The sequence below is a fragment of the Mastigoproctus giganteus genome, chromosome 9, assembly GCF_048544385.1.
Source record: "Mastigoproctus giganteus isolate SK-2022 chromosome 9, ASM4854438v1, whole genome shotgun sequence".
Lineage (NCBI taxonomy): Eukaryota > Metazoa > Arthropoda > Arachnida > Uropygi > Thelyphonidae > Mastigoproctus > Mastigoproctus giganteus.
In genome coordinates, this window is record NC_143583.1 from 172,667,412 (window position 1) to 172,679,434 (window position 12,023).

The following is a 12,023-nucleotide window of genomic DNA, read 5'->3' on the forward strand; positions in this document are numbered from 1 at the left end:
TGTTCCTCTCACCAATCTTGTTGCCCTTATTTGTACTCGTTCTAGCAACTCTACATCCTATGTAAAATGAGGCCTCCAGACCTCTATTCAGTACTCGAGGTGCAGCCTGGCCATTGCCTTATACAAAGGAATAATCACCTCCTTGTCTCTGCTAGAAAAATTCCTATATATCATTGACAAAACTCCATGACCTGCTTTGGCAGCTCGTCTGTACTGCTCACTTCATATCTGACTGCACAATTACCCCCCAGGTGTTTTTCATTCTCCCCCTCCCTGAGTGTAGTACCACAGAGTTGATACATTTCTCTTGGGTTACTGCTACCCATATGAAGTACTTTGTATTTGTCAATGTTAAACTTCAGTTGCCACTTCTCAGCCCCATCTGCCTAACTTTTCTAGATCCTGTTGCAGCAGCATAATGTCTTTACTGTCATTAACAACCCTGCCAACCTTTGTATCATCTTCAAACTTGGACATTAAGTCTGATATACCTTCATCGATATCATTGATAAATACACAAAATAACAATGTGCCCAGCACTGAACTCTGGGGGACTCCGCTAATAACATTAGTCACATAGAGCAGTGTCCATTTATTACCACTCTCTGCCGTCTCCCTCTCAACCATCCCTTTATCCATTGCAGTAACTTGCGCTTAATCCCCTAGCATTGTCGCTGTTGTGGGTATTATTGCATTAGGCAATCATGTAACCAATCACTGCCTGCAATAAAGATATATTAATACCACTCCAAATCAGATCAAAGTGACTACACCAATTGAAACCTGGGACATTGTATCTGTCTGTGGAGAGAATGGAATGTCAAAGAAGCAGAATTGATTTTTGGTGTAATGAATTCAAGAAGGGATGCGTGAATATTTCTGATGAACAAAAGAGTGGTAGATCTTCAACAAGCCAAGCAAATATTGGCTTGTGAATATTCAAACAGCTCAGCAGAAGGTTGGCTTGTGCAAGTGACCTGTGTATGAGACAGTAGCTTGGATTCTGTAAAGTGTATTCAGTCGGGATGGCCAAGCAAGTTGTGAGAGAAGAGTATAAGATATCACATGTGGGTTGAGCATGCAGTTCTGTACTAATTACTGTGACTAAAGTAAGAAGTTATCAAACAGGATTCTGACTGGATATGAGATATTTATCCTGGATCCTCTGTAGCCAAAAAATTCAAGACTACATTGACCATAAGGAAAGTCATGGCAAGTGTGCTTTTAGATTCTTTTGATTGTCTCATGAATCTGAGTTCAGAATTAGTGCTGCCAAATACTTATTAAAATGTTGAATTGGAATATTAGTTCAGTTCAACATTTACTAAGTGTTGTATATTTTAAACATGTTTTTGATATCAATGACTTTTAATGATTCTGTAAGACCTATATCATGCTTTCTATTTTTTTTTCCAAAATTGAACTCAAAGTTTAAAATATAGCACATAGCTTGTTGTCTCATTAGACATTCTAGAACTCCTTGATCTATAGGCTGGATAAAGTAGTTCTAAAATTTTTTAGAGATTCAAAGAAGTTCAAAAACTTCGTTGAATAATCAGAGTCCATCCATGCTGATTTTTTATGAACTGGCAGTGATAAACAATTCACATTTTAAAAAATCTCTAGGATTAGTTGATTTACCAACAATAAAAAGTGGCAATTTTTGAGTTCCATTTACATTGCTGTAGGCATGATCTCTCCTTTGGATTTTTTGTATTCTTGCATGGTAGGCTTCAACTTTTTAGGCATTATCTTATAATTTAGTCCATATTGTACAGTTCTTCTTAAGTCAGTTTTACTCTTTTGATAAATTATCTTATCTCCTCTATAAATTTTTGAGCAGCAGGCTGATCAAAAGATAATCTCCCTCAGCTAATACTTAATACATGAATATCATGACATTTTTTCTAACATTCAAGCCATCTGTTGTTTGCTATAAAACTTTCTCCAGCATCAGTATTCTGATGGAAGAAGGCAGACTTCTTGTTTCAGCTCTTATAAATCACTGGAGTTCTGTTGTCCATCTTTCTTGCATAGGCCACAGCCATAATGCATTGTCTATTATCCCTAAGTTTTGTTTGTAGTAGAGAGAGAACTTAATGACCCTATTGAAACAAACTGAGTGAAAAATTCTATTTTTTTTTCATCTTTTGCAGTTGTTTCGCCTACACCTAATTCAACAGCAATTATTTTTAGAGACTAATCTTTATTGAGTCTTTCTAATGCATTCAACTTGTTTTTCACTGAAACCACAATTCTTTATTTTCTCTCACCCATATTTCATTAATTTATGTAATAATTAATTAAATTATATTGTAATTACAATAACATAATTTTACTGGTGCAAACGTGGCTTTAAACAAATACACAATTGTCCTCTCAGGAAGCCTACAACCCACAAGTGTGTAATAGCTGCAAAGCATACTGGACCAGTAACTATGTTACACAGTGTGCAGTGGCATCAGGCATCCTTTTAAAGAAGTGTGTGGGAGGCATCAGATATGCCATATTTTCATATGGTGTGTGTGTGTGTGTGTGTGTGTGTGTGTGTGTGTGTGTGTGTGTGTGTGTGTTTATATATAAAATATATATATAAATAAATAAATAAAGCAGATGCCAGCAGCACAGAAAACACCAGTATAGTAAATTATACCCATACATAATGAAATAAAAAGAGGGATGAAGATAAGGATATTGTAGAAGGAACGCTCCAAAATGATTTAGAAAAGGTCGAAACATACAGTACCAAATAACAAGAATTTTTAGGAAATGCCAATTCAAAGAAATTTAGTGGAGCCCGGACTGCACCTGGTCCGAATTATGTGAAATGTCACTATACTGAAGCAAAAACCAAGCTACAACATGTGACCAACTAGAAAAAAGAAATAGACTGACCATTATGTCCCATCTTTACAAAATACCACAAGGCCAATAATGGGCAGGGAATCACTGCATTTCGAACATTAGGCAAATCCAAGCATTATCTAACCGATGCATCAGTCGAACCAAAAATGCGATGGATTTGAATAATAGTGGCCCTTATGCAGTGAAAAATCATAATAGAACAGATCCTAGCACTCCTTTGGCAACACTACACCACTGAAAAAGGACTGTTAAACTAGAATATATAAACTAAAAACCAGGATATATATATATATATATATATATATATATATAGGGTGTCTCAAAAATATTGGTACAAATGTTTAGGGGAGGTAGGTAGGTAACATCTAAAGGAATATGAATTGCAAAGGAACACATAACCGGAAACGTCACCATAAGTCGGTAGACGGTGCTGTTCATCAGTTCTCGAGAGGGAAAATTTCTGGTTTACTAATTCAAGCAGTAGTTGCCGCACAAAGAGCATGCATCGATATACGAACTGTGAGCTGGCAGACATGCACCTAGCATATGGATTAGCAGAGGGTAATGGACGAGCCGCTCAGTGAATTTATGGAGAACGCTTCCCAGACAGACATGTACCAGACCACAGTTTGTTTGCGCGTGTTCATCAAAATTTGTGCGATTATGGGTCATTTAGAGGTAACAGGAATAGTGCGGGCAGACCACGTTCAACGCGAACTCCCGCCATGGAAGAAAGTGTGTTGAATGCCTTCCAGAATAATCCTACTACCAGCACACGTGCCATTGCCTCTGCCTTATGAGTGTCTCGTTGCAGTGTACAGCATGTCTGCCACAACGATTCCTTACACCCCTTTCATCTTCAAAGGGTTCAGTTACTGCTCCCCCCAAGATCATCCTGCACGTGTGGCTTTTGCGCAGTGGTTTCTCCAAGAAAGTTTTCAAGACTTGAATTTTCCAGCCTTTGTTTTGTTCATGGATGAGGCTTATTTCACTCGGGAAGGCTTATTCAATCAGCACAATGCTCATGTGTGGGCTCATGACAACCCACACGGTGTGTGCCCCCATGCGGCACAACATCGATTTGCAATAAATGTGTGGGCAGGTATGGTCAGTAACTGCTTAGTCGGCCCATACCTGTTACCATCCCGCATGAACTCCACTAAATATCCGATCTTTCTTGAACAAGTTCTACCAGGGTTACTTGACGATCTTCCAGCAAATGTGAAATTCAACATTTGGTTTCAACATGACAGGGCGCCTGCCCATTATGGAAGGTGTGTTCGTGACCATTTGAACAGGCGTTTTGGCCTTCTATGGATTGGCCGTGGTGCACCCGTTGCCTGGCCCCTACGCTCACCTGATTTATCGAGCCTTGATTTCTTTCTGTGGGGGCCCTCAAATCTATCGTGTATGAATCGCCTGTTGAGACGGAAATGGATCTTGTGGCGAGACTTATCTGCACTGCTTATTCTGTCAAAGAAACTCTAGGTGTGTTCGACCTTGTCCGCCAATCCATGCTGTGTCGGTGTCACGCATGCATCGCGTCTCATGGTGAAACCTTTGAGCATCTGTTGTAACATCATGAAATGCATCCATCTCGTACTCCATTGTTAATATTATGTCAAATAAATGTTTGCCACTAATTACTGTCTTGTGTCATTTCTGCTTCTTGTGCCTCTGCTACTACTTTCCCACGACGTTTCCGGTTATGGGTTGCTATGCGATTCACATTCCTTTAGATGTTCCCTATCTCCCCTAAACGTTTGTACCAATATTTTTGAGACACCCTGTATATATGGCAGTATGAGCGCTGCATTAGCATAACATCTCACTACATTAAAATGAATTAAAAACTTAAACCAAATATTATAGTAAGATAAAAGAATAGAAAAATAGAAATAAAATTAGTATAGCAGGCATTAGTGGCTGGAATATATTATCCACTACATGCTGCTTATAATAAAATATAAATAAATAAATAAAGCAGATTCCAGCAGCATGGCATACCAGTAAAAAAAATAGTAAATTAAACCCATACATAATAAAATAAAAAGGGGGATGAAGATAAGGATATTGTAGAAGGAATGCTCCAAAATAATTTAGAAAAGACCGGAACATACAGTACCAAATAACAAGAATGTTTAGGAAATGCCAATTCAGAGAAATTTAGTGGTGCCCAGACTGCATGTCTGAATTATGTGAAATTAGCATTAGTAGAGGCATATGATGCAAGAAAGCAAGCTTATGCAGCATCAGCTAAAAAAAAAAAACCCCACTCCCATTTCACCCTTCCATTCATTCAAAATACCAGTCCAGCTGAGTCTTAAATTTATTTAGGCTATCAGCTTCCACAACAAAGATGGAATAAATAAATAAAGCAGATTCCAGCAGCATGGCAAACCAGTAAAAAAAATATTAAATTAAACCCATACATAATAAAATAAAAAGGGGGATGAGGATAAGGATATTGAAGAAGGAACGCTCCAAAATAATTTAGAAAAGATCAGAACATACAGTACCAAATAACAAGAATGTTTAGGAAATGCGAATTCAAAGAAATTTAGTGGTGCCCAGACTGCACGTCTGAATTACGTGAAATTAGCATTAGTAGAGGCATATGATGCAAGAAAGCAAACTTATGCAGCATCAGCCAAAAAAAAAAAAAAAAAAAAAACCCCCCACTCCCATTTCACCCTTCCGTTCATTTGAAATACCAATTCAGCTGAACCTTAAATTTATTTAGGCTATCAACTTCCACAACAAAGATGGAAGCCTGTTCCACCAACCAACTACCCGCTGGCTAAAGGCAAATTTGCGCACATCTATCCTACATCTGTCTTTTCTCAATTTGAATTTATGCCCTCTCAGGTGATTATTCTGAGCAGGAAGAAGAATTCCATCAGCATTGTGCATGCTCAAACCATTCAAAACTTTCTACACCTCTATCAGATCACCTCACCGGTGCCTAGTCTCCAGGCAGTGTAATTTGCAAAACTTAAGCCTTTCTTCTTAAGAGCAACCCTTTGATCAATTCACTAATCTTGTTGCCCTTCTCTATACTCATTCCAGCAGCTCTACATCCTTCTTGAAATGAGGCCTCCAGACCTGTATACAGTACTCAAGGTGTGGCCTGACCGTTGCCTTATACAAGGGAATAATCACCTCCTTATCCCTGCTAGAAAAATTTCTGTATATCATTGACAAGACACCATGAGCTACTCTTGCAGCTTGTCTGCACTGATCAGAAAACTTCATATCTGCCTGCACAATTACCACCAAGTGCTTTTCGTTCTCTATCACTGTCAGTGTAGTACCACAGAGTTGATACGTTGCTCAGGAGTTACTGTTTCCCATATGTAGTTACTTTACATTTGTCAATGTTAAACTTCATTTGCCACCTCTCAGCCCATCTGTTCAACCTTTCCAGATCCTGCTGCAGCAGCATACTGTCAGTAGTGTCCTTAACAACCCTGCTAACCTTTGTATCGTCTGCAAACTTGGACATTAAGCTTGATATACCATCAATATCATTTATAAATACAGAATACAACAATGAACCCAACACTGAATCCTGAGGGACTCCACTAATAACATTAGTCCACGATGAGCAGTATCCATCGATTACCACTCTCCGTCTTCTCCCCCTCAACCATCCCTTTATCTATAGCAGCAATTTGCCTCCAATGCCACACTGCTCCAATTTGTGCAGCAGTCTTCCATGTGCAACAGTATTAAAAGCCTTTCTAAGATCCAAATATATAATATCAAAGTTATTCCCTGCATCCAGTTCTTTTGTGACTACATCATACTATCCAATCAAATTGGTCAGGCAAGACTTTCCCTTAACAAAACCATGCTGTGTCCGAGCTATAACTGAAGTGTTGTCTAGATGATTCTGCAGTGCCTCTCTAACCAGTGCCTCCATTAATTTTCCTGGAACAGAAGTTAAACTCACAGGTCTGTAATTACTTGTGTCAGCCCTGGCAACCCAAAGGTTGCGGGTTCGAATCCTGTCTCGGGCTTGGATCAAAGTACTGCAAAAACCTTGAGAGGTGCACTATGGCCACAGAAGCCGATGCGCCAACAACGACAAAAAAAAAAAACTTGTCTCAGCCTTTGATTCTCCTTTGTGAATTGGGGTCACATTTGCACATCTCCAGTTTATGGGCACCTCCCCTGAGTCCAAAAAAGCTCTCATAATTATGGCTAAGAGTTCACTTACTTGCTTTGCTGCCTTCTTTAATATAACTGGATAGATCCCATCCACCCCGGGTGCCTATTTTATGTTTATCCTCAACAATTTCTGCTCCACTTTCTCTCAGTTATTACAAAATCATCTAGCTCACTGCCAGAGGCATTCCCCATCTAGCTCACTTCACCTCTGGCATTCCCCTTCCTGAATAACTCCTCATGTGCAAATGTAGATGCAAAATACTTGTTTAGTTTGTTAGCCACCTGAGCAGGATCCTCAACTGTTGAACCATCAATATCCAGTGTACCAATCTGATTCATCCCTTTCCTTCTAGAATTTACATAGGTAAAGAACTCTTTTCTATTTTTCTTTGCATCCTTTGCCAAGGATTTCTCACAATCTGCCTTTGCCTGCCTAATCTCCTTTGTGACTTGGTTACAGACTAGCATATATCTGTCATAGGCTTCCATGTACCCATTAATTTATATGGATTCCATGCATTTTTCTTCTCTGCCATATGTTTCAATAGTTCATCTGACATCCATTTAGGCCTAAACCTTGAACAATATTTCTTAGTTGGTATGTAAAGCCTAGTAGCTTCCAAGATAAGTTCTTTGAATGCTTCCCATTTTGAATTTGCTGTTGGTAACATCATCAGTTGGTCCCACTGTATAGAATTTAAATACTGTCTCAGACTATTGTAGTCGCCTTTACAAAAGCAAAACCCCTTCCCTTTACCCCCCCCCCCCCGATGGTAGTTACCCTTTGAGTAAATCCTACTTCAGCACACTGTGATCATTGCCACCTTGTGGTTCCTTTATCTGCAGATTCTTAATGCATGAAGAATCACTACTGATAATCAGATCAAGGGTATTATTCCTTCTAGTTGACTCCCGAACATGCTGATGTAGAAAACGATCATCCAATAAATCCACAAAAGCCTTGCTTTTGAGACACCCTCCAGTCAATATCTGGGAAATTAAAATCCCCCATTATAAGACTCTCTGATTTACTGGCCCACTATATTTCCCTGTACAGTTTCTTATTATACTCATCAGAGTTTTTAGGCCAGTAAATCAGAGAGTCTTATAATGGGGGATTTTAATTTCCCAGATATTGATTGGAGGGTGTCTCAAAAGCAAGGCTTTTGTGGATTTATTGGATGATTGTTTTCTACATCAGCATGTTCGGGTGACAACTAGAGGGAATAATACCCTTGATCTGATTATCAGTAGTGATTCTTCATGCATTAAGAATCTGCAGATAAAGGAACCACTAAGTGGCAGTGATCACACTGCACTGTACAGCGATGTCGACTGGCTTCACTTCGTTGGATTTTATGTGTTTCTTAACTAATAGCATAACCCCTCCTCCCTGTCTATCCGTTCTGTACACGTTGTACTCCCCAAATTCCAGTTCTTCATTCCTTATATCTGTGTGACACCAGGTCTCTGATATCCCAACAATATCTGCCTTTGATGTTTTGAGCAATACCTCAAATTTATTTACCAAACTCCTAGCATTGGTGTACATGTAAGTATACATGCACCTGTTCCTATTCTTAGCTACCCTAACACAACCCATGTGTTTACTTGTACTGCAATGACTCCCAGCAGTCTCTGAAATATCGTGCATCTTGGTTTCCAGGCTGCTGCTCATTCCAGTAGAAGCAATGCAAGAATCACTTTCACCTCTGCCAGTTGCTACTTTTAATCTATTAGTCCTTGTATTCCCCTAGGCTAGCAGTTTCCGACACACCTAACACTGCCTCGATAGCATCAGCAAATATTCTTGCACCCTTTCTATTTAAGTGTATCCCATCCCTGTAGAAGCAGTCTCTCCTGCTAACAAGTACAGACCAGGCTGAAAAAAATCCTACCACTTGAGCCTTGCACAATCTTACCAGGGCCGAATTAATAGACAAGGCTCTCATCATATACTTCCCTAATTCATATACCCTAATTCATGGCTTTTTTTCAACAGTAACCTGTACTTGTTAAGTATTTCCGCCGGTCTCCTACTCTTATTATCATTAGTGCCAACTAATGATATTAAGAGTAGGAGGCCTAATTAATACCAACGTGTACAATTATATCACCTTTTGTGCCCTTAAAAGATGATATCCGCTCTACGTCATCAACCTTTGCCCCTGGCAGACATACCCTGGTCCTGTTCCACCTATCCTTTTTACAAAGCATGTTCCCCATTTCCCTGACATTAGAGTCACCAACAACTACTAGTTCCTGTGGGACCAGCGCATTCTGCCTTGGGCGTTGCCGCTGTGTTGCATGATGACCAAGTGCAAGCTCTGGCGTTGATGCGGGCAGATGAGTGCTTGATAGGCCCACAATTTAGATCCTTCGAGGGCATCCACCCTGTCCTTCAAGCTTTCATATAGGTCCATAACAATGCTGAGTTGTCGCCTGATTTCCTTACACTCCTTACATTGCACACACACACACAGACCTCCCCCATGGCAATGTCATTTCCCGTACCAGATTGTTCCACAAACATCAAGCAAGCAGTGCATTTTAAAAGGCTGTGATTCAGAGGACAATGCCCCTCCTCAGTTCTCCCCTGAGCCGCAGCACTCCCATTAGTTTGAGCCTTTTGCTTTGCTGCTCTGGTGTGAGTCATGATTTCGATTTAATTTCAATTTCAGTCCAAAATTATAACCCTATTCATGTATCCCAACACAGTTATAACGCTATATATATTTTTCAGTATCGAGTATTATATACGAGTTCCGTTTATATAACTTCCGTATTAAGTTATGTATTAATTAATTATGTTACATTTGTAATCTAAGTCGTTATATGTATTTAGTTAAAAAGTACAATTTAATTGACAATGAAGTTTAACAAGATTAATAGATTTTACTGATTAATTGACAATATTATATTGTATACTATACCAACGCTATCTAGTTCGGAATATAACGTATTGTGTAACAATGGCGGCAAGTTTTGAACGGTAAATCTACGGAAACTTAAGTATTAATTTACTTCCAAATCTCACTGTATCAATTCAGAATAAACTATATTGAAACTATAGTATAGTGATATTTCACTATACTTCAGTATAGTGAAATATTACTATACTGAAGCGAAAACCAAACTACAACATATGACTAACTAAAAAATATATATATATATATATATATATATATATATAAAAATATATTGACCATTATGCCCCATCTCGATGGAAGACCACAAGGCCAGTAATGGTCAGGAAATTTTCTTTTTTCTTACTTTCTTTTATCTTACTATATATTTGGTTGAAGTTTTTAATTTATTTTACATGTCAGTAATGAGATTTTATGCTAATTCAGCACTTGTACTGCCATCTATATCCTGGTTTTTTCTCTATATATTCTAGTTTAACAGTGGTTTTGTTAGTGGTATGGTGTTTGCCAAAGGAGTGTTAGGATCTGTTCTGTTATGATGTTTCACTGCATAAAGGCCAGCATTATTCAAACCCATTGTATTTTCGGTTCAGTAATGCTTGGATTTATCTAATGTTCGAAATGCAGTGATTCCCTGACTGTTACTGGCCTTGTGGTCCTCCATTGAGATGGGAAATAATGATCAATCTATTTCATATTTTATTTTTAGTTGATCATATGTTGTAGTTTGGTTTTTGCTTCAGTATAGTGATATTTCACATAATTCAGATCAGGTGCATTCCGGGCACCACTAAATTTCTTTGAATTGGCATTTCCTAAAAATTCTTCTTATTTTATCTAAATTATTTTGGAACATTCCTTCTTCAATATCCATATTTTCACGCCCCCTTTTTATTTTATTATGTATGTGTTTAATTTACTATTCACTCTACTGGTTTTCCATGCTGCTGGCATCTGCTTTATTTATTTATTTATATTTTATTATAAGCAGCATAGTGGATAATATATTCCAGCCACTAATGCTTGCCATACTAATTTTCTTTCTTTTTTTCTTTCTATTTTTCTATTCTTTTATCTTACTATATGTTTGGTTGAAGTTTTTATTATATTGTATATATATACTTTTAGCAAGAACATAAGATTCTTTTCACAAAATGTGTTATACATTTTTTTTTTTTTTTTTTTTTGCCAAGTACAAGATTACAAGATTCTAATGACTGTCTGGATAATTTTCTGTTAATTGGAATATTTAGTGCTAGTCCATGCTGGCTTCATCAGTCTTCTTCCTTTATTCAGTTCCCAGGGAGGAACTGCTTCCCTCTGATGGTGAAACTATTTACTGCCATTTATTTTAAGTGGTAGTGCATAGTTTCACCATTGTTTTGGTACTGTTGTGGGGCAATATGGAATTATGTAAGATTGATTTCATATAGATTAATAAGATGTATTAGCCCACCACACTGACTATAATGCTTGATGTTTGATCTCTTTATCTCTATAATTTTCAGACCCCAGGAAAGATAATTACTTTTAAAAATGTAAAAGTAAAAATCTTTGTGTGAAATTTTTATTAGGCAGAAGCTTAAGGCTTAGTCATATTTTAGCAGCTGATCTCCTATTTATATATGTGTATAATTATTAGAATTACTTTTCTTTCATATATATTTATTTTTCATGGTAAGCATTTTTTTAAGAACTAATTTATAAGTATGTTTTTATGTTGTTTATTGTGTTATATATTATTTAAGGGTTAGGAATATTTGCTTACTTCAGTTGAAAAAGAGGAATTTTAATAAAAGCAACTTCTGATTATTTTAAATAATATATCTGAATTAAATGTACATTTATTTATACAATGACCATGTAATCTGTTGTTTAGTACGGCACTACTCCTCTTGTATGGGCTTGTCGTAAAGGTTACCTCGAAATTGCTCAGCATCTCCTTCTTGCTGGAAGTAATGTAGATACTGCAGGAATGGTAAGAAACAAGATATAATTTGTCTTGCTTATCCTGATCCTTTTATTTCTTTTGCAGGTTTATTTGGTTAAAAAAATGGT

At 37.6% G+C, this 12,023-nt stretch overlaps 1 protein-coding gene across 1 annotated transcript in view; it reads left to right on the plus strand.

The window, feature by feature from the left end:
• Arms (Ankyrin repeat-rich membrane spanning) overlaps window positions 1-12,023 on the plus strand; it is a 680,132-nt gene that overhangs the window by 101,185 nt on the left and 566,924 nt on the right. The window contains exon 6 of the mRNA XM_090381558.1: window positions 11,845-11,943. Within this exon, the coding sequence (XP_090237684.1) occupies window positions 11,845-11,943 (99 nt within the window). The remainder of the gene's footprint in view (window positions 1-11,844; window positions 11,944-12,023) is intronic.